The sequence below is a fragment of the Adiantum capillus-veneris genome, chromosome 20 (genome assembly GCF_014529385.1).
Source record: "Adiantum capillus-veneris isolate H3 chromosome 20, ASM1452938v2, whole genome shotgun sequence".
In the NCBI taxonomy this organism is placed as follows: Eukaryota; Viridiplantae; Streptophyta; class Polypodiopsida; order Polypodiales; family Pteridaceae; genus Adiantum; species Adiantum capillus-veneris.
In genome coordinates, this window is record NC_140950.1 from 13212771 (window position 1) to 13235434 (window position 22664).

The window sequence follows — 22664 nt, forward strand, 5'->3', positions numbered from 1 at the left end:
ATACACCAGGGTTGACAATGAGCATGTATGTGTCGTATATGTGTCGACAGGTGTTGAATACATCAGTGTTGACAGTAAGCATGGACGACATAGATGCAAACGAGGACGTTTGAGATTTCAAGAGGGGGGTATGTCACCAGCGTGTGACTACTATCTATCCTTTTTGTTGATTTCTTTCTTATTATCTATTTACTTTCACTTTTTGGAAACACCCCTCGGGAAATCTAACTGCCCTGCATTGCATAGCTAGTGTGGAACTGTCCAGAGGGAGTCCAGGCCTGAGGGCAAGAGAGCACTAAGGTTGGACAAGGACTATGGTTAGCCAAGTGGGGTCATTGACTAGCCAAAGTGGAATCCTTTGCTACAGAGGCTACATTTCAGTTTTGGATGTGGCCACAGTGTACAAAGAGGGTCGGATGACCTAGAAAGATATAATGGCAGCATCTCCTAAAATTTAGGGAACTGCTATTTTGGGACCTGAAAATGTCTTCGCGTCATTACGTGCAGTTTGACATGGGGATCATTTTGTTACTCTGTGGCCAAGTCAACAGAGGCTGCAGGTGAGATATTTTTAGACCCGAGGGTCTAAAGCGGGAAAATGCACAAATGAGTGACACTTGGCACTCTGAGGCCAGTTTACTACTTATAGAGAAGGCAAAAACGTGATTTATAGCTGGGAGGCTCATTTTGCAAGTCTCTGTCACAGGTTAAGAGCTATGGAGTGCTTGCTTTCCCTCTTATGCACAGTGCGGTGCCAGGAGTGATGCCCTGCACGCTACGCACTGCCCTCTCTCTCCCCTTTGGCAGTATGTTATGCCCCTCTAGTGGGCTCTTCATTTGACCAATGTACAGTTGTGTGGGTTCATGCGCGATTGCCGAGGCAAGAGCCTCTTGCACAGGTACTGGATTAGCTAGCGGCTAATCCCCCCGCAGGTACAGGTGAATTCGGAGAGGTTTCACGCCAGAAATCTCGTCCGATTCAAAGGGCAAGTAGCCCTACAGGTGCGGGAGCTCGAGGACTTGCTAGGGATGCGACCGGCACGCGGAACGGAGCCCGAAACAGTGAATTACAGCCTGCTGTGTATTTTTGCAGGTTTAGGGTTTTGGCCCTAAACGGACCCTAATACCCCCAGGAGGTTCGGGGACGCAAGGGGACCGCTGTACAGGCGATCTGGAGCATTTTCAGGGCTGAAAACAGAGAATTCAGCGTGCTGCAGATTCTCGCCAGGTTTTGCAAAGTGCCCGTATGCGTCGGGAAAGTTAGTCAATGCGTGGGAATACTGACCGTGAAGGGTTCTAGTACAGTTATGCTGCCGAAATCAGGCTGGAACAGTGGAAATTCAGCCGAGTTTGTGCGGGGCAGCTTGTAGGAACCACAGCATTTATTCCCTCTTTTGAACAATAAAGAAATACCGAAAGGGGCGCCTAAGTTAGGGGCCAATCTGGTGTCTGTCCACTCATACAGGTGCAATCTAGCAGCCTGTATCCCTCTCCTCTTTGATGTGTCTTGAAAGTACAGGTAAAATAGACGACTAATAATGGGTGAAAGCTAAATCAAGGTTTAAAGTAAAGTCTACCGCCCTTTTTGGATTGAACAGGCCGGTTTCAGTAACCATCCCTAATAGAATAGGGATATTCATCCTCTCCGTTCTGTAATTTATTCCAAGTGGAGGAGAAGTCTGGGCCATTCGGATACAACTCTAGAAGTGATTCCAATTCTTGGTGATACACAGAAGTAACTGCGTTCACCCTAGGCCGTCTAGAGAATGCGTCTGCAGCCACATTCTTACTCCCAGTCGTATGGAGGATCTGGAAGTGAAACATGGACAAAAAGTTGGCCCATCTCATTTGCTTCTCAGATAATTTCCGTTGCATAAGAAAATACCGCAAACTCTGGTGATCGGTTTTGATCACAAAATCCGCTCCTAGAAGATAATGTTCCAGGTAGACAAGGCGTGATCACAGCCATAAGTTCCTTCTCGTAGATCGAGGCATGCAATTCTGCATCCTTAAGTTGTCTACTTTCATAAGCCACTGCATGGGCTTCTTGGTTAAGCACTGCACCGATGCAATCACCCGAAGCATCGCAGTGAACCTCGAATGGTTTCCTTAAGTCTGGCACTATCAAAATAGGTCCATGGCTTAATAGGTACTTTGGCCTACCAAAGGCACCTTGTTGTCTCGATCCCCACCTGAAAGGGATCTTTTTCCTTGTTAGGTCATGGAGTGGTCTTGCTACTTGAGCAAAGCCTCGGATAAACCTCCGATAGTAAGAACACAATCCCAGAAAACTTCGTACATCATGTACCGTAGTGGGAGTTGGCCAATCTTGCACGACTTGGATCTTTGCGGGATCCATTTTCACTTGGTTGTGTGAGACTATATGGCCGAGATAGTGTATCTCAGTGAGGAAGAACTCACTCTTCTTTGCATTGAAATGCAACTCATGCTTTTGCAATTCTTGAAACACTATATCCAAGTGCTTCCGATGTTCCTCCCAAAAAGTCAAAGTCCAAAAGTTGTGCGAAAGGCAGTCTTATGGACATCTTCAGGGGCTATGCGTATCTGATGATACCCGCTTTTTAAGTCAATGCGACTAAAGATGCTTGCTCCCTGCAGCTTATCGAGAATATCATCAATCCGGGGTATCGGAAAGCGATTCTTGATAGTGATCTTGTTTAGAGATCGATAATCGATGCACATTCGAAACGTGCTGTCTTTCTTCTGCACCAGTAGAACTGGAGAGCAGTAAGGCAAAGTACTTGGTCGTACTAGACCTTTTTCGAGAAGCTCGTTGACTTGCTTCAAAATTTCCTCTTGCTGGGCAAGACTAACCCGATAAGGGGGTAGGTTTGGGGGAGAGCTACCTGGTACGAGATCAATGCGATGAACTTCCGAACGTTCCGGAGGTAGCTTGTCTGGTAGAGTATGTGTGAAACAATCTTTATACTTTTCAAGAAATTGAAAACGTTTAATTTCCAAACTAGAGAGCGAACCCTCATTAGTTTTATCTCTTTCACGTGCGAAAATCAAGTAAGCAGAAACACACTTCTTTATTTCCTTCTTAATGGAGATATTGCTTACAATAGGGAATAGCCAATCCCCTGCATCAACAAAAATTTTAATTTTCTTGCCCTCATGCTCAAAAGCGAGGGTCTTTTCTACATAATCTAGGAACGGTTGCATATGGTAATGCCATGGCATACCCAAGGTGATATCACATCCCTCGATAGGTGCCATCAAAAAGCATTCGCGGTCCTTGTATTCACCAATCTGGAGATTGAGTTGTCCTTGCACGGGAGTTGCATTGGTGGCCAACCCCTCAAATGCCGATCCGGAAGTGACTGGAGTTCCAAGCTGAGTTGGTGTAAGGCCCAAACGTTCTGCAGTTTCGAGTGAGATGAAGTTGTCCGTTGATCGAGGGTCGTAGAGGATCAACACCCGCTGGTTATTCACAGATCCCCAGCCTTTTAGGAGCTGGCGCTTCCCTTTCTCGGTTTCTGTATTCCCTTGCACATCAGGAATGGAATTCAAGCTCGGTGGAGCGGGTTCCTTCTTCGATTGTTCCCTCTTCGAAGATGCTTGTTCCTGCCGTTGCTGCCGAACAAGGCAGTCGGGCTTCATATTTCCTTTTTCACCACAGTAGAAGCACCTTCCTTGCTCTTTGAAGGTTTGTACTTGGTTTGGTGTGAGATACTTAAGCCGTTTTCCAGTACCCTTTGGCTTCTTAGGCTCATCCAGATCCTCTGGGGAACGCTTTTTGCCTTGGTTGCCATGGTCATCATAGACCGCTCTTTGCCTTGCACGGTATGTGCTATGTTCCATCCGTCTGGGGGTACCAGTGGAATGTAAATCCTCGGCAATGATTGCCGACTCCATCATCCGCTGAAGGGTGTCATGTGGGTACACCTTCATGCTCTTCCGAAGCGGTGGTTGAAGACCTGCTTCAAACTTTCGCATCTTTTCTTCGTCGGAAATCTTCATAAAAGGCGTAACTTTTAGAACCACCGACCAAAACTTGTCGACATAAGCCGTGACTTTCTCTTGTTCCTTCTGGGCGAGCCAGTCCCATTCCTTCCGAATGTCCTTCTCGAAATCCGGTGGAAGAAATTGTTCATAGAATTCAGCTTTGAATTGAGCCCAGGTTCTGGCTTGAGTACCTTCCAGAATTTTGGCTAGCCACCAGTTGCTTGCAGTCTCCTTGAGATGCATCCCAACATGACGCAACTTGGATTTTTCTGTGAAGTTTCCGTTGGCAAAAGCAACTTCAAACTGCCTGATGAAAGACAGTGCCTTGGAGATATCTCTCCGTCCTGTGTAGTTATCAAACTTCACATCCTTGTCACCGGATTTGAAAATCTGCATCTTGCGGTGACGTCTGCGGTTATCCCTCTTGAACTGGGGCTTCTCTTTAGTAGCATGTAGGGAAGTAGTAGGAGTTTTCTTCTTGGGAGAAGATTTAGATACTGTATGAGAAGTAGATGTAGTAGTATAATCAGGAGAGTATGATGGAGAAGAGATAGAGATATCCTTGCTTTCATTAAGCAGAGAGAGTTCTTTTTCCTGGCCCTTGCTCTTAGAAGGCTGTTTGTCCTGATCGGGAGATCCCTTGTGCGTTTCGGCACCTTTTTCCGCACCATCCACCTGTTGGTTGCTTCCATTAACAGGATGTTCCTGACGCCCATCGGCATCCGTTCCTTGTGGCTTCTTGATTCCGTCCAAAGCCTTTTGGACAGCCGGCAACGAAATGAGTTGTTGCAATTCCGCGAGTTGGGCTCGCACTTACTTGAGTTCGTCTTCAGCGGTTCTTCCGTGGCTTGTCATGGTTCTTCCCGTTCCTTCCCGGAATCGTCCTTCTTTGCAGAGAAAGAGAGGAATCCGAGCTCTGATATCACTGTCACAAACGGGAGCGCACACGAATAATCAACAAGATGAAAATAAATAATCTTTCAACTAAACAAAGTTGAGGGAGAAGTTCGACACAGTATTTGGGACGAGAAGATGGGCTGGTCCCCCCCCTTAAAGAGAATCCTTTATTAGGGAGAATCTTTTTACAAGCACAAGAACGGGAGAAAACCCCTCCGTTCTAAATCTCTGACTCAATGGTCGTTCCTTCCCGTAAGGGAAATCCGAGAGACAAGCTCTCAATCCTTTTTCCGTCTGTACTCGAAGTCGAGACTCCGCAGACAATTTCCAAATTCCGTTCCCGGAATTCCGAAGCGTAGGCCGAAGCCTTCTCGCTTCTCCTTCGCGATGAAGTACCTGCAAGCACACACACAAACACGCGACAACAATTCGTATGGCGAATTTACAATTGATACCTGTTGCTCTTGCGCGGGAAAAGTGACTTCCGTGCTTTGTAGTCTCGCGATCTCTTGCGGTAGAGTCTTCTCTTGCTGACATTGGTAACCTTCTTTCAGCGAGGGCATGTGGTGCTTTTATAGCTCCTTGGCCACGGCACGAATAGCTGCTCGCATAGAGATCGCGACCGTTTTTTTTTGTTTTTTTTTTCCGCGCTGCTTTTACCCGAAATACGGAGAGAGAAGTCGCTGGCTGGTTTTGTTGCTTTATTTTCTAAGTGGCTGCCCACTTATTAAGTGGGCGGCCGGCATATTTTAAAATTGGTCTGAACCTGCCCAAAAACTCAATAAAACCTTATAAGTTAAAAACAATGCCTTTCACAACATTTCCCAGGCGTCCCTGGATGCAACCACATGCACGAATGCAATGCAAACATAGATTCCTCGCGGGAAAGCGTCTGATCTTCCCGGAAAACTCGTTAAAATATTCCGCTTTTTAAGAAAAGCTTCTCAGAACCCATCTTTATTCTTGTGCTTGCGTCTTTATGCGTATTCCTCTTTCCAGTTCGGGTTTCCTGCCAGACCCACGAGATATTCCCTTTCCGATGCTCTCGTCACCCCATCACGTGACGCATCAGGAATATTCGTTTCCCGGTCTCTCCCACCGAACTAACGGTAAAACCCCTTCGCGATGCTTAATGTCACCCATCATATGACGCATCAGAGTTTTCCGTTCCGGATGGCTTTTAATAATTCCAGTAGATCTACAGTTCCTAACCTTACGGTTCAATTGCACATCTTTAAATATCCTAATTTTAATAAAAAGAAATTACTCGAGAAAATAAGAAAATAGTCCATTTAGCAACAATGAGCACCTTGTTCATGTGTTTGGCATTGCAGGTGTTCTAGATCGAGGTCGAGGTACTCACCAGATCACGAGCCAGTTGTCGTCTTCATTGCATCTTCTGTTGCCACCTTTGACAGTAAACCCCCACCACAATCCCAACACACATGAGTTGGAGTGCATCTAATTCTATCATATCTGTTACGTAACACATCTAACCCTATGTGTCCGTGGACAAGCTACAGCACGACAAGGGTTCAGTCAGTCCAGTCAGTCTAGATTGAGAAGTGTTGTGGCACTTTTGCGCATCTGTTCGCAGACCGTGCATGCCCAGGCACTTAGTGTAGATGCATATCCTTTGGTTGCAAGGGGAATTTTCTAGTGCATTTAGCCTATTTTCCCTATTTTTGACATGTTTCACTTATTAATTTTAAGTGACTTTTGTTGAAAGTAGGTAGGGGAAATTGAGTAAGTTTGTATATAAGCAAACTTAGGCTAGCACTAATTGGCAGAAGAGGCAGCAGGAGCACCATTGCTCAACAGGCAACTTCTCAGCAAGAACCCCCTTGGTGGCGTTTTCTCCTTCAAGCAAGAAACCACAGCCTTGGCGTTTTCCTCATCAAGGCATCATCGCAGAAGACCCACAACCCCTAGCATTTTGTATCCAGTATCATCGCCAGGACAATCCTCAGCCTAGCGTTTTCTAGGAACCCCCAATCGCCCCCTTTTGGCATGGCGTTTTCAGCAGATAAGGAACCAGCAAATTTCAGCCTTTGACCCCCCTAAAGACCAGCAGATTTCAGCCGCAAGGACCAGCGCACATCAGCGTTTTTGGTGCTAGAGGATTGCAGCCATTAGCGTTTTTGGGACAGCAGCAAATCAGCCTCAGATTTCGGGAGTAGCGTTTTTGGACAACAGTATAAAAGCGTCAGTTTTCAGCCCTTAGATCGGTCTCGCCATCCCCGTCGTCGTCATCAATCTATCCTAGACTTGCATCAGTCACATGCATTCACTTTGTACGAGTTTGTGCAATCAATCGTAGACCGCTCTCGCCAATGAGTGGGGCCTTCGGAGAAGGGTTTTACAACATCTCTGGTGTCGTATTCTCTTCTCTCTATCTCTCAGTCTCATACACTTGCATGCACAATGTCCATTCACTTTGTTTGTGATCATTGCACTCTCTCATTAAGAACGGAAGTCTCTCCCTTCCATAAGAACAAAAGGAACCTTGAGCACAGTTCGGAGCACTCATCTTGAGCAAAGTTCAAACAATCATTCCGCTGCACCTAACATTGGTATCAGAGCTATGGCAGTGTTCTGTATCACTCAAGGAAAGAACCACAAGAACCACATAATTTTTTTTGCTTGTTGAGGTCGCACGAACCCAAGTTCACTTGCGCGTGTCAATTCCTAATCGTGTTTTTGAAGAGTGACATGAATCCCAAGAAAGAAGGGCTTGTCCAGCCTCCCCTTGTGCTTCTTTTCACTCATTGAGAGCGGACCGTGCACTTAGCGGCCGGCCATTTGACGTGAGGTGGGAAAAAGCAACTTGGTATGAGCGCAAGGCCGCCAAGGGGTGCGCCCGCGGAAAAGAGCAGAACTCGGGTGAAGAGAAGATCCTTCTCTAACACAGATTGCAAGCGAAAGAAGAACCTCAAGAACCTCAAGACCCGCAAGAACCTCAAGAACTCAAGAACCTTGAAACGAACAAGGGGAATAGATCTCCCAGCTACACGGACCTCCTACAGATACACGTCGGACGAACCACCCGACCATAGCCACCATCCGGTAGCTCCCCCATGCTGGGGCCAGCGTCCGAGGACGTAGGCGTGCACTGCTAGCCTCGCGGGCTAACCACTGGCACTCTGCCAGTGGGGGTTGATAACTGCAAATGAGGCCTTGGCCCCCCTTTTATAATAATGGCCGGCCACACTGGCCGTGTTCACACTATGTCCGTCCGTACACTGGACGCCCAGCATTTGGGCTAGATCCCCTCTCCTGTGAGCGGGACATAACATACTTCCCCCCTTAAGAACCATTGATGTCCTCATCAATGAAGTGGGGATATCGAGCCTTCAAAGCTCTAACAGGTTCCCAAGTAGCAAACCTTTCAGATTGACCCTTCCATTTAATTAAGTACTCGTCATAAGCCTTTTGGCACGAATGACGGGTACGATGATCTAAAACTGCTTCTGGTTCTCGAGGAATATATTCAGTTTGCATATCTTGCCATACATTTTCCTTGCTAGGCACAACAACGTCGGCTTCGCCCAATTTCACTCTAAGGCGGCTGACATGAAACACTGGATGTACACTAACATCCGAAGGAAGAGCCAATTTGTAGGCAACTTGGCCAATTTTCTTTGTGATCAAGAACGGACCACAATATCTAGCTGAAAGCTTATAATGCTTTCCTGTTCGCATAGTCTTGGAATCCTTGGGTATCTTCAGATAGACCCATTGTCCCACATCTAGAGTCCTTGGAGATCTCTTTTGATTAGCATAAGTAGTGACTCGATCACGAGCCGTTCTTATACTATCGTTAGCCAATTCGAGCATTTCCTGCATGTCATACAGGAAATCACGAGCTTGGCGTTCCTCGACTTTCTCTAAGCCAATAGCAATCGGGGATTTAGGCTCGAATCCATACATCAGCATGAATGGGATAAATCAGTAGCAGAATGCTTGCTACTATTATAGGCAAACTCTAACTGTGGGAGATACCTTTCCCAATCAGATTGCCTATGAGAGACATAAGCTCTCAACATGTTCTCCTACGTCTGATTCATTCTCGTAGTTTGTCGGTCGGACTTAGGATGGTCAGAAGACGACATACTCAACTTTGTCTGAAGATGAGCAAAGACATCTCGCCAAAATCGGCCAGTGAACTTAGTATCCCGATCAGTGACGATATCCTCTGGCAAACCATACAGCTTATAAAGCTGATCGACAAATAAAACCGCCAACTCATGGCTTTTTACTGTCGACTTCGTTGGTATAAATTTCACCATTTTTGTGAGTTTATCGACCACAACCCAAATAGCGTCATTGCCCCGACTAGTATTAGGCAAACCAACGATGAAGTCCATGGAAATACTCTATCACTTGGCATCTCGGATTTCCAATGGGTGTAGCAGGCCAGCTTTCCTAAGGCGCTCTGCCTTATTGACCTGACATTGAGCGCATCTCTTCACATAGTTCTCTATGTAAGAGCGCATTCTTGGCCAATAGAAATATCGCTTGACCAAAGCCAAAGTTCTCTGGATACCTTGGTGCCCAGCGCTAGGAACATCGTGGCATTCGCACAAAATCCTTTGTCGAATCTCATCGATTTCCGGCACGCAGACTTTACCATTTCTGAACAATAGTCCACCTCTTATGGAATATTGTCGCTGTCTCGTCTCTCCAGCACGACTCACTTGGGTCTCCGGACCACCCAAGCCTGTATGCAAGTCATGCCCTGCTTCGACCTCGTTCCATATCTTGCCAAAATGGCCATCGGAACGACATAGCCCTTGGAGAGAGATAGAAATCCGTCGAGATTTCGGCCATAGATAAGGCATTAACCTTAGGAATCTTGCTGAGTGCATTGGCAACTCGATTGCTGGATTCTTTTCTATAACGGATCTTAAAGTCAAACTCTTGCATAAGCTCAACCCATCTAGCCTTCCGGCCTCTGAGAGCACCCTGATCACAGATATAGCGCAAGGAATGATGATCTGTCCATGCAACAAACGTAGAGCCATACAAGTAGTGCCGCCATTTCCTCAGGGCGTGGACTACGGCGTAAAGCTCCTTTTCATACGTTGGATAACGCATCTCAGTGTCAGAAAGCTTCTTACTTTCAAACGTGACAGGATGTCCATCCTGGTATAATGCCGCACCAATAGCATAATCACTAGCATCCGTTTCAACCACAAATGGTTTGCTAGGATCCACAATGTGTAATATTGGCGCAGTAGTCACCAAGTGCTTTAGTGTCTGAAAGCTCTCATCGAGACGGTCATTCCAGACAACAGGGGGATTACCTTTAGGATGAGGACTCGACGTCTTCGGCCCTTTCATCCCTCCTTTTAAAAGTTGCGTAAGCGGAGCAGCAACTTTAGAGTAATCCTTGATAAACTTGCGAAAGAATCCAGTAAAGCCTAAAAAGGACTTTACTTGGCGTACATTCTTCAGAATGGGTCAATTTCGCTCTTTATCCAACTTTTCAGGGTCGACGCGAATTCCATCGCGAGTAATGATGTGACCCAAGTACAGAAGCTCTTTCTTAAAGAATTCACACTTACAAGCCTTAGCATAAAGCTTCTCAGTTCTTAGTACTTCGAGAACAATGCGTATATGCACTAGGTGCTCATACAAACTTCGGTTGTAGATCAAGATATCATCGAGAAATACAACAACGAAGTTGCCTAAAAATGGTCTCAGCAAATCATTCATCATTTGCTGGAACATAGCTGGAGCATTGGTCAAACCGAAAGGTAAGACCAAAAACTCGTAGTGACCATAACGCGTATGGAAGCCTGTTTTAGGAATATCTTCCAGTTTGATCCGTATCTGATGATAACCTGATCGCAGGTCTATCTTCGTAAAATACAACGCTCCATGGAGCCGATCTATCAGATCGTCCATGCGCAGAAGCGGATACTTGTTTTTGACAGTGAGCTTATTCAACCCCTTGTATCCACGCAAAAGCGCATAGTGTTATCCTTCTTCCGAGAAAGTAACATTGGCGCTCCCCACTGGGATTTACTTGGTTGAACAAAACCCCTGTCGAGATAATCTTTCAGGTGCCGTTGAATCTCGTCCTCTTCGGTTTCACTAAACCGATAGGGTTGCTTTGAGAAGGGTTGGCTTCCAGCCACCAACTCAATGCCATGATCTACCCCTCTCAAAGGCGGCAAGCCAGGAGGTAGATCATCAGGAAAAACATCCTTGAAATCAGTCATGATTTCTCGGATAAGGTTGAATCCCCAAGTTCAATAGAAGAACATGAAACATTTTTACGAAATTCAGTGACAGAAGAACCAAGCACTAATGAATTAAACCAAGTAGATGGTACACATTGATAAAAGTCAATGTCAGAAGACTTTATTTCTTTATACATTTCCAAAGCAGTAACAACTGGTATTGCAAAACCATTATTTATAGACTTTTGATTACAAAGCAACACAGATACATGAGGCATGTTCTGCTTAACAAAAACAAGAGAGTGATGTACATAGTCTATATACAATGAGTCTTGTTTATCATGAAACCATGGAATTCCTAGTATAACATCTGATCTGTCCAGGCGCATGATGTGGAAATCCAGGTTCTCTTTGTAATCAGCCAGCTCGAGCAACAAGTCTGGAACCATCCGATTCCATACATCCGTATCCACGCCACGCGCCATCTTCACGCGATACTCATGGTCACTGTCCCGCGTCCGCAGGCTCAATTTCTGCACCAATTTTGCATCCACAAAATTGTGTGAAATTCCATTATCAAGGAGTACGGTCACGTCGTGACCATTGATCTACGGAGAAGATCGTGCTTATCAAACACTTTGGTGCTAAAAGTACAATTAGTGCATGAACTGTGCGCTAAATGATGGATTTCAACTTGAATGACATCAGAGTTACCTGAGATCTCGTGAATCTGAACTGAAGGACGGCCTTGCGGTTTCTTCGTCTTCTTCTTTTTGGGGCAATCCTTGATTTGGTGACCCGTCTGGCCACATCCGAAGCAAGCCCCCTTCTTCACTGCATCAGCAACTGAAGCATTTCTGGCTTTCTTCTTCTCCTGAGAAGATCTCGGCGGTGATTTGGACTTATGTTGGAATCGGGGTCGCTTCCTCGAAGCACCCTCACCGGATTGATGGTATGCAGTTCTTTTCTTCTCATAATTCGCTCCATTTATTCAATGGAACGTCCTGGCCTTTGCCATTGCATCCTCGATGTCAGTCGGGGCTTTATCCTTAATTAAGGCCCAACAGTAATTCCATGCAATCCCAACAGATACATGTGCACAACGTGCGTAGAATCCACTTTGCAGAAGGTGAGTGCCTCTTTGAAAGTTGTCGTATATTTATCAAAAGACAGAGTTTTCATCGAAAGACTTTGCAGTTTGGCATAAGCTTTCAAAGGGTCCATTTTGACGAAATCCCTCTTGAATTTCACACAAAAATCAGCCCACGTCGTAGGCTTCTCTGTCATGTCGCGCCACCAAGTAAGCGCCTTACTGCGTAGATAGAGAGGAATTGTCTAAATCCTCCGTTCATCATGCTCCCCATGGAGATCAAAGTACGTGGTCCACTGGTGCAGCCAGCTATTTACGGCCAATTCCGTACACTCCTTCTCTTCACCTGAGAAATTTGTAGTTTTGTATGGAATTGTGGCAGTTGGACCAGCTTGCGAACGTCCAAAAGCAGCAATCTGCATCTGCAATTGTTGGAGATGGGTTTCCTCCTCGGAAATACGCGCAATCGTCGACAGAGCCATTTTTCGACAGTAGAAAGTCGGGAACTGAGCCCCTGTACGACCCCTTCGAGAGAGGCCAAGCGAAGGTTCGTCTGAACATTCGCGTTTTCCAAAGCGGTAATATGTTGGTCGAAACTCTGGAAAGTACTTGTAATCCATGTGTAGAGAGCATGCGTGAATGGAGTTTGGATGTTACCCGGCGCATCGTCACGTTGCACATCTGAGCTGGAGGAATCCATGACGAAGTGCGTGAAAACTGGAAGTTCCACGTGAAACCGGGCCTTTTTTGCACTTTTCGGTCGTGAAAAAGTGAAGTTTGAAGAGCTCTATGCGTCGGCGTGAGCGTCTGACGGCGAGCAAGTGATGGCGGGAGCGCGAGCAGGTGAGAGAGGGAGAGCTCAGGTGACGAGCAGAGGAGTGAAAAGAGAGATCTCTGTAGACTTTTTAAGTCTCCGTAACTGATTTTTTAACAATATGCAGGGTTCACACTTAACTTTCAAAAAATGAAGTGTCCAGACCATACTTTAAAAAATATAAGTGTCCTTGGCCACATAAAATAATGGTACCCCCTTTAAAAAATCAACGCAAACTTTGCAGTGTGGGAAAAAAAAACGGCGCGCTGAGACTGCCGCGTGGAGATTACGAAGGAAGGAACTGGGCGTGTGGTTGCCCGTGGCCAGCACGCGAAGGGGCGTCCAGCTAGGAGCCAGCACAAAAGAAACTCCACGCTATGCATCGAAAATCCTCTCTCTCTCTCTCTCTCTCACTCTCCCCTCCTGCACTTTCTCTCTCCTCTTACGATTTCTCTCTCCCTCTCCTTTTTGCAGTGCAAGATGGCTTCACTGTATACAGAGAGCAACCCTCTCTCTTCGCTCCACATTGGAGGCAACAGAGAAGGAGAGCCAAACGTTTGCTCTCTCTCTCTCTCTCTCTCTCTCTCTCTCTCTCTCTCTCTCTCTCTCTCTATGCTTCGCACAGAGAACATTACAGAGAGAGATTTTTAACTGTATGCTGAATTTTAAGCTAAAATCAGCGATTCAATAAGAAATTCACTAATTTTTGTCAAAAATCAGTAAATTTAATGAAGAACTTGCACTTCCCAGCTTTTCCGTCCACTAAATTGCTGAAATTTATCAAAAATCAGCAAAATACACATTAAATTTCACCTGCACCCACACTTATGAAAAGAAAAATGATTAATTAAATAACCATTTCATAAAAAATTGCATGAAACAAAGACTATCCGACTCGAACCTATCCGTAGGTGTGCACACAGTCCCTCGTGCAGCCAAGCCGGCTCTGATACCATGAAACGAACAAGGGGAATAGATCTTCCAGCTACACGGACCGCCTACAGATACACGTCGGACGAACTACTCGACCATAGCCACCATTCGGCAGCTCCCCCGTGCTTGGGCCAGTGTCCGAGGACGTAGGCGTGCACCTGTAAGACCGAGCGTCCCATACCACCCGGCCTCACCTCCTCGAGGTGACCTCGCGCACTCCTAGCCTCGCGGGCTAAGAACTTGCACTTCCCAGCTTTTCCGCCCGCTAAATTGCTGAAATTTATCAAAAATCAGCAAAATACACATTAAATTTCACCTGTACCCACACTTGTGAGAAGAAAAATGATTAATTAAATAACCATTTCATAAAAAATTGCATGAAACAAAGACTATCCGACTCGAACCTATCCGTAGGTGTGCACACAGTCCCTCGTGCAGCCAAGCCGGCTTTGATACCATGAAACGAACAAGGGGAATAGATCTTCCAGCTACACGGACCGCCTACAGATACACGTCGGACGAACTACCCGACCATAGCCACCATCCGGCAGCTCCCCCGTGCTGGGGCCAGCGTCCGAGGACGTAGGCGTGCACCTGTAAGACCGAGCGTCCCATACCACCCGGCCTCACCTCCTCGAGGTGACCTCGCGCACTCCTAGCCTCGCGGGCTAACCACTGGCACTCTGCCAGTGGGGGTCGATAACTGCAAATGAGGCCTTGGTCCCCCTTTTATAATAATGGCCGGCCACACTGGCCGTGTTCACACTACGTTCGCCCGGACACTGGACGCCCATTCCGACGGCATCTGGGCTAGATCCCCTCTCCTGTGAGCGGGACATAACAAACCCCAAGAACCAAGACCCCCAAGAACCCAAGTTCCTGGTGAACTTAAGAACCCAAGACCACAAGAATCCACTACTTCAGTGGATGGTCATCACTCGAAGCGGAATGGATACTTCGCTTGGAGGTGATGAGCATGAGAGAGGCGAAGAAGAATTTTCCCCACCACTGACCCTCCCCCTTCCCCATCTATGCCAAGGATTGCACTAACTCCTATGGAGGCTTTCGACAAGAGAATGATGGATAGGAAGTTAGAAAGCGAAGAAAGAATCGCAGCCGTCGTACCAAGAAATAATGGTAGCCATAGCACGTGAGAGCGAGCAAGCACGCTTGGAAGCCAAAGTAAGAAAAGCAAGACAAGAGAAGGGCGACCAACACATGAAAGAGTTGTGACGACTTTTTTCTGAAGTGCAGGCATACTTTGCACAGAATCAGGAAAAGGAGCCTCTCTCACTCCCTTCTTCTCCCAAGCATGACACACAGGATTTGCATGATGATTTGAATGACAATGATAAGCATGATGATTTGAATGACAATGATAAGCATGATGATTTGGATGATAATGATGAGCATGATGATTTGCATGATCAAGATGTGATTTCTCACAAGCATGATGATTTGCATGATGATCAAGATGTGATTTTTCATCCGCATGTTAATGAAATTGGGAGATGTTTGGGCTTTGTGGTTGGAGATGCTGTGATTCCTAAAGATGAGGATCGCACAATCTCCATAAGGATGGTGCTCTACCCATCCTTGGCGAAGAACCCTCCGCAATTTATTTCGCTCCCAACGATCCATGGGGGCGAAATTCTGCAGAGGGTTTTCTTCATTGGTCTTCCTGGCCACTGCTTTGTTTGTGGCAGAAAAGGCCATGTTGCCGCAGCTTGTATCCGCCGCAGGATATCTCCTGATCAAAGGCAACAAGCTTCAAAACAAGAGGCACTTCATGCGAATGGGGGATTGGAAGCTCCTATGATAAGAAGAAGTGAAGCAGAGAAATCTAGAAGGAAGGAAGCGAAGAAAAGAAAACGACGAGCTAGGAGGATAGAGGCTCCAAAGCTTGTGTATAGACACAGAGCAGATGCTTCGTCTCTCTCCTCGGATACCTCTTCACCAGCTCTTCATGATCCGCCACCTATTTCTCAGGGCACAGATTTGGATATCAGCAGCAGTTTTGAAGGCTTAAATTCAGCTTATGAGCGGCATTTCCCTTCTTTGGTAGAAATTGCTAAGAAGTCTGCTGAGGAGAAGTCTCTGAAGACGCCGAGGAGGTCTTCTAGACTTAATCCCCATAATTAGCCTTGATTTGAGGCAATCTTGTATCTTAGATTGCCCTAGAATTTTTATCTTTTGGTGATACCATCTATGTTCTTTTTATTATTCTGATGTAATTCTACCTTGGGGTCTGTGCCATTGAGGTGATTTTAATAGAAAGATCTTCTTTTTCGAAAAAAAAAAAGATGTGATTTTTCACAAGCATGATGATTTGCATGAAGATGATGTGATTGTTCACAAGGATGATGTGTTAGTTGATAATTTCTCTAGTGAAGCTAACCTCATTGCAGAGACGAACAAACAGGAAGAACCGATCTTGGCTCTCGAGCCTAGGTCTAGAGGACCCACACAGGAAGTATTATGTGTTCGCATGATTAGTCAGCACGCATTGTACGAGTGTTTCATTCGTGATCGTTTCGTGTATTTTAGTCAGCGTCTTTATGTGATCCCTTTTCCTAGGCATGACATATTGTACGTTGAGCATGTTTCACTTATGAATGAGCACGGATGTATACGGATTATTCATGAAAAGCTGAAAAGTAACATTTGATGTCTCGCCCTTGGCACGACACAGTTGTAGAAAGAACACAAGAAAGAATGAGCACCAAGTTTGGGCATTTCCGTTGTGAATTGCAAACAGTTGATTGCTTTAGATCAGAAGAGAAAGATTCGATCTCATTGTTTGCGTGTGTGTCGTGAACGGTTTGGCACTTTGTTTCTTTGTTCATCTACATTGCATGCACAACCTTTTAGGAAGACGAGATTTTTCCCACTCACTTTACATGGAATAGGTATGTTCATGGTTTTGTGTTGGAAATGGTTTCAGGAATTTTCAGTCATGGAGATTCTTGAAGAAGAAAGAAGCATGACTCTAGATGAAGTTGAAGCATCGAAGCGCCCACATAAGACTCTGTGTCGCTTTCGGCGCGGCCCAAAGAAGCAAGCATTGTAGACCTTTATGAAGTTCAAGTACCGTACGACCCACACATCAGAGTGGGCTGGCGAAGAGTCCTCCAGGATTCCGGATGCGATTGGCGATCTCCCTCGACGCCATACAGTTCGGTACTAGTACCTCACATTGAAAAGGAGGGGATGTCACGTGACACATCTAACCCTATGTGTCCATGGACAAGCTACATCACGACAAGGGTTCAATCAGTCCAGTTAGTCTAGATTTAGAAGTGTTTTGGCACTTTTGTGAGTCTGTTCGCAGACCGTGCATGCCCAAGCACTTAGTGTAGATGCATATCCTCTAGTTGCACACAACGTGATCATAAGCATTCCCATCAGAATCCTTCAGAGGAATTTTCCAGTGCATTTTCTCTATTTTTGACATTTTTCACTTATTAATTTTAAGTGACTTTTGTTGGAAAGTAGGTAGGGCAAATTGAGTAAGTTTGTATATAAGCAAACCTAGGCTAGCACTAATTGGCAGAAGAGGCAGCAGGAGCACCATTGCTCAATACGCAACTTCTCAGCAAGAACCCCCTTGGTGGCGTTTTCTCCTCCAAGCAAGAAACCACAGCCTTGGTGTTTTCCTCATCAAGGCATCATCCCAGAAGACCCACAGCCCCTAGCGTTTTTGATCCAGTATCATCGCCAGGACAATCTTCGGCCTAGCATTTTCCAGGAACCCCCAATCGCTCCCTTTTGGCATGGCGTTTTCAGTAGATAAGGAACCAGCAGATTTCAGCCTTTGACCCTCCTAAAGACCAGCAGATTTCAGCCGCAAGGACCAGCCCACATCAGCGTTTTTGGTGCCAGACAATTTCAGCCAGTAGCGTTTTTGGGACAGCAGCAAATCAGCCTCAGATTTCAGCCAGTAGCGTTTTTGGATAGCAGTACGAAAGCGTCAGTTTTCAGCCCTTGGATCGGTCTCGCCATCCCCGTCGTCGTCATCGATCTAGCCTAGACTTGCATCAGTCACATGCATTCACTTTGTACGAGTTTGTGCAATCAATCGTAGACCACTCTCGCTAACGAGAGTGGGGCCTTCGGAGGAGGGTTTTACAACATCTCTGGTGTCGTATTCTCTTCTCTCTTATATCTCTCAGTCCCATACACTTCCACGCACAGTGTCCATTCACTTTGTTTGTGATCATTGCACTCTCTCATTAAGAACGGAAGGCTCTCCCTTCCATAAGAACAAAAGGAACCTTGAGCACAGTTCGGAGCACTCATCTTGAGCAAAGTTCAAACAATCATTCCGCTGCACCTAACAATATCACAGAGTGCTTGTTCCATATGGATCCTTTGGCATTCCTATCCACATTGACCATGGAGCTCATTACATCACTACACTCAATTTCTAACAAGAGCTTCCCACACACTACCTTTACTCCGGCCACTAGCAATACCGGGATGATGCCCCAAAATAGGTGGAATGATGATGAGTGCAGACAGCTGTATAGACGCATTTGAGAGCAGAGACTACTTGGACAAATATTTTGCAGCTGAGCCTGAGGCGAGATGCACACTCGTACTAGTTGTAAGAGGCACCTCTATTCACTGTCTTTGGGACTGTTCTTTGGCACAAAGGTGTGGCTTCGCGTTCTTCGGCTGATGCCTGCTCTTTCCACGGCTCGGCAGTACACTTGGGGGGCAGCTGCTTGGTCCACTCTCACGGGCCCGGCACTTCAGTTTGAGCTATCTTCCACCAACAGGATGATAGTGATGCAGGGGGGGGCGAACTACACTCCAGCCTGCCACAGAGCTTACTCCACAGGAGTGGTGTAGTGAGAGAGAGGAGTGCTGGGAGCTCATCAGTGGCCTGACACTCTGGTTCATCTGGCGAGCCCGTTGCTTCCGCATCTTTGAGGCTCGCCGTGTACCACCAGCAAAGACTGTTCGCGATCTTTGGGTAGAGCTGATCCATACTCTCAGAGGACAGCTCGAGAGACTCCAGGGCAGCTCAGACCGCATGTGGGAGCGCAGAGAGGCTTTCCTTCGACTCTGGTGTCCTCGGCCTTTTTTCACCATGGTCCAGGGTGTACTCAGATGGCACTACCGTCCACTTGTGTGGCTTTTCCCTCCTCCCATTTCTTGATTTAGCCTCATTGTACATATGCTGTTTTTTCATTGGGAGAGTCTCCCCATCATGTTTGTTGTAGCCCTCTCTTAAAGAGGTGGTTGTAGCCCTATATAGGGGCAGTTTCATTAACTAATAGAAGGATCTTTTTCTCGGAAAAAAAAGAGGCACCCCTATGAGGAAAGTGGGTGACTAGAGGGTATAGTTTGGCAATGAGATGGGTGCATGAGTACACCATGGACAAATTACCACCTCTCGAGTGTGAATTGGGCGCTAATGACGTTAGTGGGGATGTAGTATTTATTCAATACTATGCATGATGAAGTTGATGCTTATATTTTCTTATGGGTGACTGCTATGAGTCTATAACTGCACTTTCCTTCATAGGTGAATTTGGGCTCTTCATGGATTCATGTAAGTATATAAATTACTGCCTTCCGAGTGTGATTTGGGTGTCCCACATCGTCCTCTTTCACAACAAGAGAAACACGGTAGTGAGACAAGAGCTCAGACAAAAATACACATAGAGCGGACTTAAGTGGCACTAGCACAGCCATTGCCCACCAAGATGGCCTATTACAGAGAGCAATTTCTCATGTTTGACACATGACAGCTTTATTCAACATCTTTGATACATGGATTTAGTTCTACCACACAAGTTGAGGGTAATGACTGGTCAGCTTAGAGTCTCATCTCACCCCCTTGAGATTAAGGCAGGTAGAGCAGTGAACATCTCATTAGAGGCCAAGCTGTACAGGCTCTACGGACAGGAGGTAAATGAGGCACATTTTGTTTGCAGTTGTGCTTGCTAGAGTGACATGCTATCTCTCTTTGTTTGGTGGGACGGAATCCTCTATCGAGTCAATGATGATGATTCGAGACCATCACATTGACACAGATGGGCAATGCAGAACATCACAAGGAGAGATGGCAGCGGAGAACTCCTGACCCTTCGGAGATCATGCGAGTCCTTGCAATGGCTGATCTATGTATGCCATACTTAACTCTCCCATAAACATAGGATGGGCCTGATTAGGCGTGCATTTTCATGACAGTGTACTATCCCAGGGAAGTAGATATGCATTGCGCCCATAGTGAGTAGAGCTCCATCCAGTCCTCATGTACCCCGCCCATACTGCTTTCATACCTTGTATACCACACATGCATCCATCCAGTGTCTCTGACACAGCTACATTGTAAGGGATATTTTGTCCCTGGTTCTGTCTTATAGGCCTTGATGAGACGTTGATAAAATACCCCCCCCCCCCCGCCCCCCCTCCCCCACCCACCATCCCCCCGGAAAAAAACACACACGCATGCTACTGTGTGTCATGTTCCTTCCTACTTTTACAAATTAGCACACTAGTACTGACAAAGTTGTGTTTCCTCATCTTAGAGGGGTAGTCCTCTTGCAGGTAATGATGGAGCAGTACCAAGTGCCACAATGCAGGATCTAGAGGAGGCAGGTATACTATTACCTGCAACTCTTCCATTCAAGCGCACACAGTTATCAGAAAGGTACCCCAAAGGACAAGCCAGAGGGAGGCATTGGAAACATCTAAAGCAAATGCTTCAAGCAGAGAACTACCATCTATATCCTGCTGAGGAACCCAACTGTGTGTGATTCTTGTCATTCAATTGGGATTTATTCTCTCTAACATTGAAGGGTGTGATGGCATTATATTTTCAAGAGGGCTTTGCAGTGTTGGGAGATGTTTTTGTGTGCACTTGTTTGCATGCCCTCTTTTCAGCTTGACACGTGCTTTAAAATGGACTGTTCACCAGATCCGATTGTTTGCACAGTCTGTTATCGCTGATGTTTTGTATTGTTTTATTTTGAAGATATGAACATTGAGGCGCCTCCATCGATGTATCCAGCCAAAAAATATTGTGATATTACAGGCTTCGAGGTATATTTTGTTTTAAGATGGGGTCTTGTTTATTATACTAGACCAATTGAGTAATTTCATGGCAGAGCATTCTTGATATGTATGTGTGGATTATCACAGGCGCCATACACCGATCCAAGAACAAAGTTGCACTTTGCAAATACAGATGTATTCAAGCAGATTAGATCATTGCCTAATGAGTCTGTTCAACAGTACCTCGCATTACGTAATGCTCAAGTAGTTTTAAAGTGAGATGATCATCCACTCAGGGAGGTACATGGTCACAGCTCCATTGAAACAATGGAGAGGGAGGTGGGACAGCGTTGTTGATGTCTGGCTGGTGTCTTTCCATGGAGTAGACAGTGTGCGGTACATAAGGCTGGCCAAATTGAGCTTCCAGAAACCTGTTTGGATGTTGAATTATTTTTTTTGGGCCAAGGGTTGAGCAAGTAGAAGCAACAACCACTACGGCATGCACACACATGCATGTTTGTAAATTGTTTAGGAAAGCTTGGGCACTTAGCACCATAAATGGTTTGCTTTCATGGACAGAAATTGTTGAAATACAGGTATTTTCTAGTAATACATCTTGGTCTCTCAAGAGATCTCAGATTGAAGTGTATGGGTACTTGTTTCTATAATATATATTTTGATGTGATACTAGTATAGTCTGGTGTAGTGGTTGTATTCCTTCTGCGTGTTGTAGAAAGTGGATGGCCTTATTTTTCTCTCTTCAATTGCGAATTTTAGCTATGTTACTTTTGGTGTCTTGCAAGTACGCATGCGTGCTTATGCAGGCTCTCGTTTTTGTCAGGTTTCTCTAATTTGTGAGTTTGGATTGTCAATGGGATGAAGTTCTTCGGCTGGATGCCAGAGGCAGCATTTCAGAGAGAGAGAGAGAGAGAGAGAGAGAGAGATTTTTCATGATTTATTTTTTATGCTAAAGGACTGTGGAAATGAGAGTTGGGAGAGGAATGTGTGGAGGGAGAGCTCGTGTCTGAAAATGTGGGAAAGCAAGCTCTAATGTGATCAAATGCTGAGTGCTCAGGCGGCATGTGATACCCATACTCACAAACTTTTTGAAGGCATAAAGTGTATATCGACGAGACTCCTCATTGGTTCCCCAATGTCATGTCTCGCTTTGTAGAGAATGAGAGTTGAGCTGGATGGAAGTGATAAGTGTAGATCGTACTCAAGGGGATGGGGTCGCTCCCGCTCCCTCGCTTGGAGAAGATGGTGGTTTAGTAGTTGGGGGCAACATATGTGGTGTGATGTATGAAGTTTGAATGGTTAGATTTTTCCCAAGGGGTGATACATTGGCACTGTAATAAAGCCTCATTCACTTGGGGACATTATGAAGCAAGCATAAATCATCCCATCTTCCAAACGACTTCTTGATGTCTTCCCTCCACCTTGAACTTGCTTTTGCATGTCTTTTGAACTTTTTTAATTACTTTTCATGCAATTTTTGAAAGTTGATGTGAGGAGTCTTGTCAGCATCTTAAGCATGCAATCCACAACTTGCTCCATACCCATTACCTCTCACCTTTGCCATTCGTTTCAGCCCATTCCCTTATTTAGTTTTATTTCCATGTCACATCCAAACAACTTTACCACCATAAGAGAACCAACCCTTATAGTCCGACAATTGTTTCATCGTTCACATCTCTTCCTTTCTACAAGGGTTTGATCCCACATGTACTCCAATCATAGGCATGCCATGTTGAAGTCCAAGGTT

General features: G+C 45.8%; 1 protein-coding gene across 2 annotated transcripts in view; it reads left to right on the forward strand.

The window, feature by feature from the left end:
- LOC147432123 (protein EIN6 ENHANCER-like) overlaps positions 1-21584 on the forward strand; it is a 56983-nt gene extending 35399 nt beyond the window's left edge. Inside the window, exons 2-4 of one of the 2 annotated variants that reach the window (XM_086492127.1) lie at positions 20434-20653; positions 20880-20947; positions 21047-21584. In XM_086492127.1, the coding sequence (XP_086348253.1) occupies positions 20434-20653; positions 20880-20947; positions 21047-21178 (420 nt within the window). In that variant the 3' untranslated portion in view covers positions 21179-21584. The remainder of the gene's footprint in view (positions 1-20433; positions 20654-20879; positions 20948-21046) is intronic. The other variant, XM_086492128.1, reaches the window with a different exon arrangement.
- The last annotated feature ends 1080 nt before the right edge of the window (positions 21585-22664 follow it).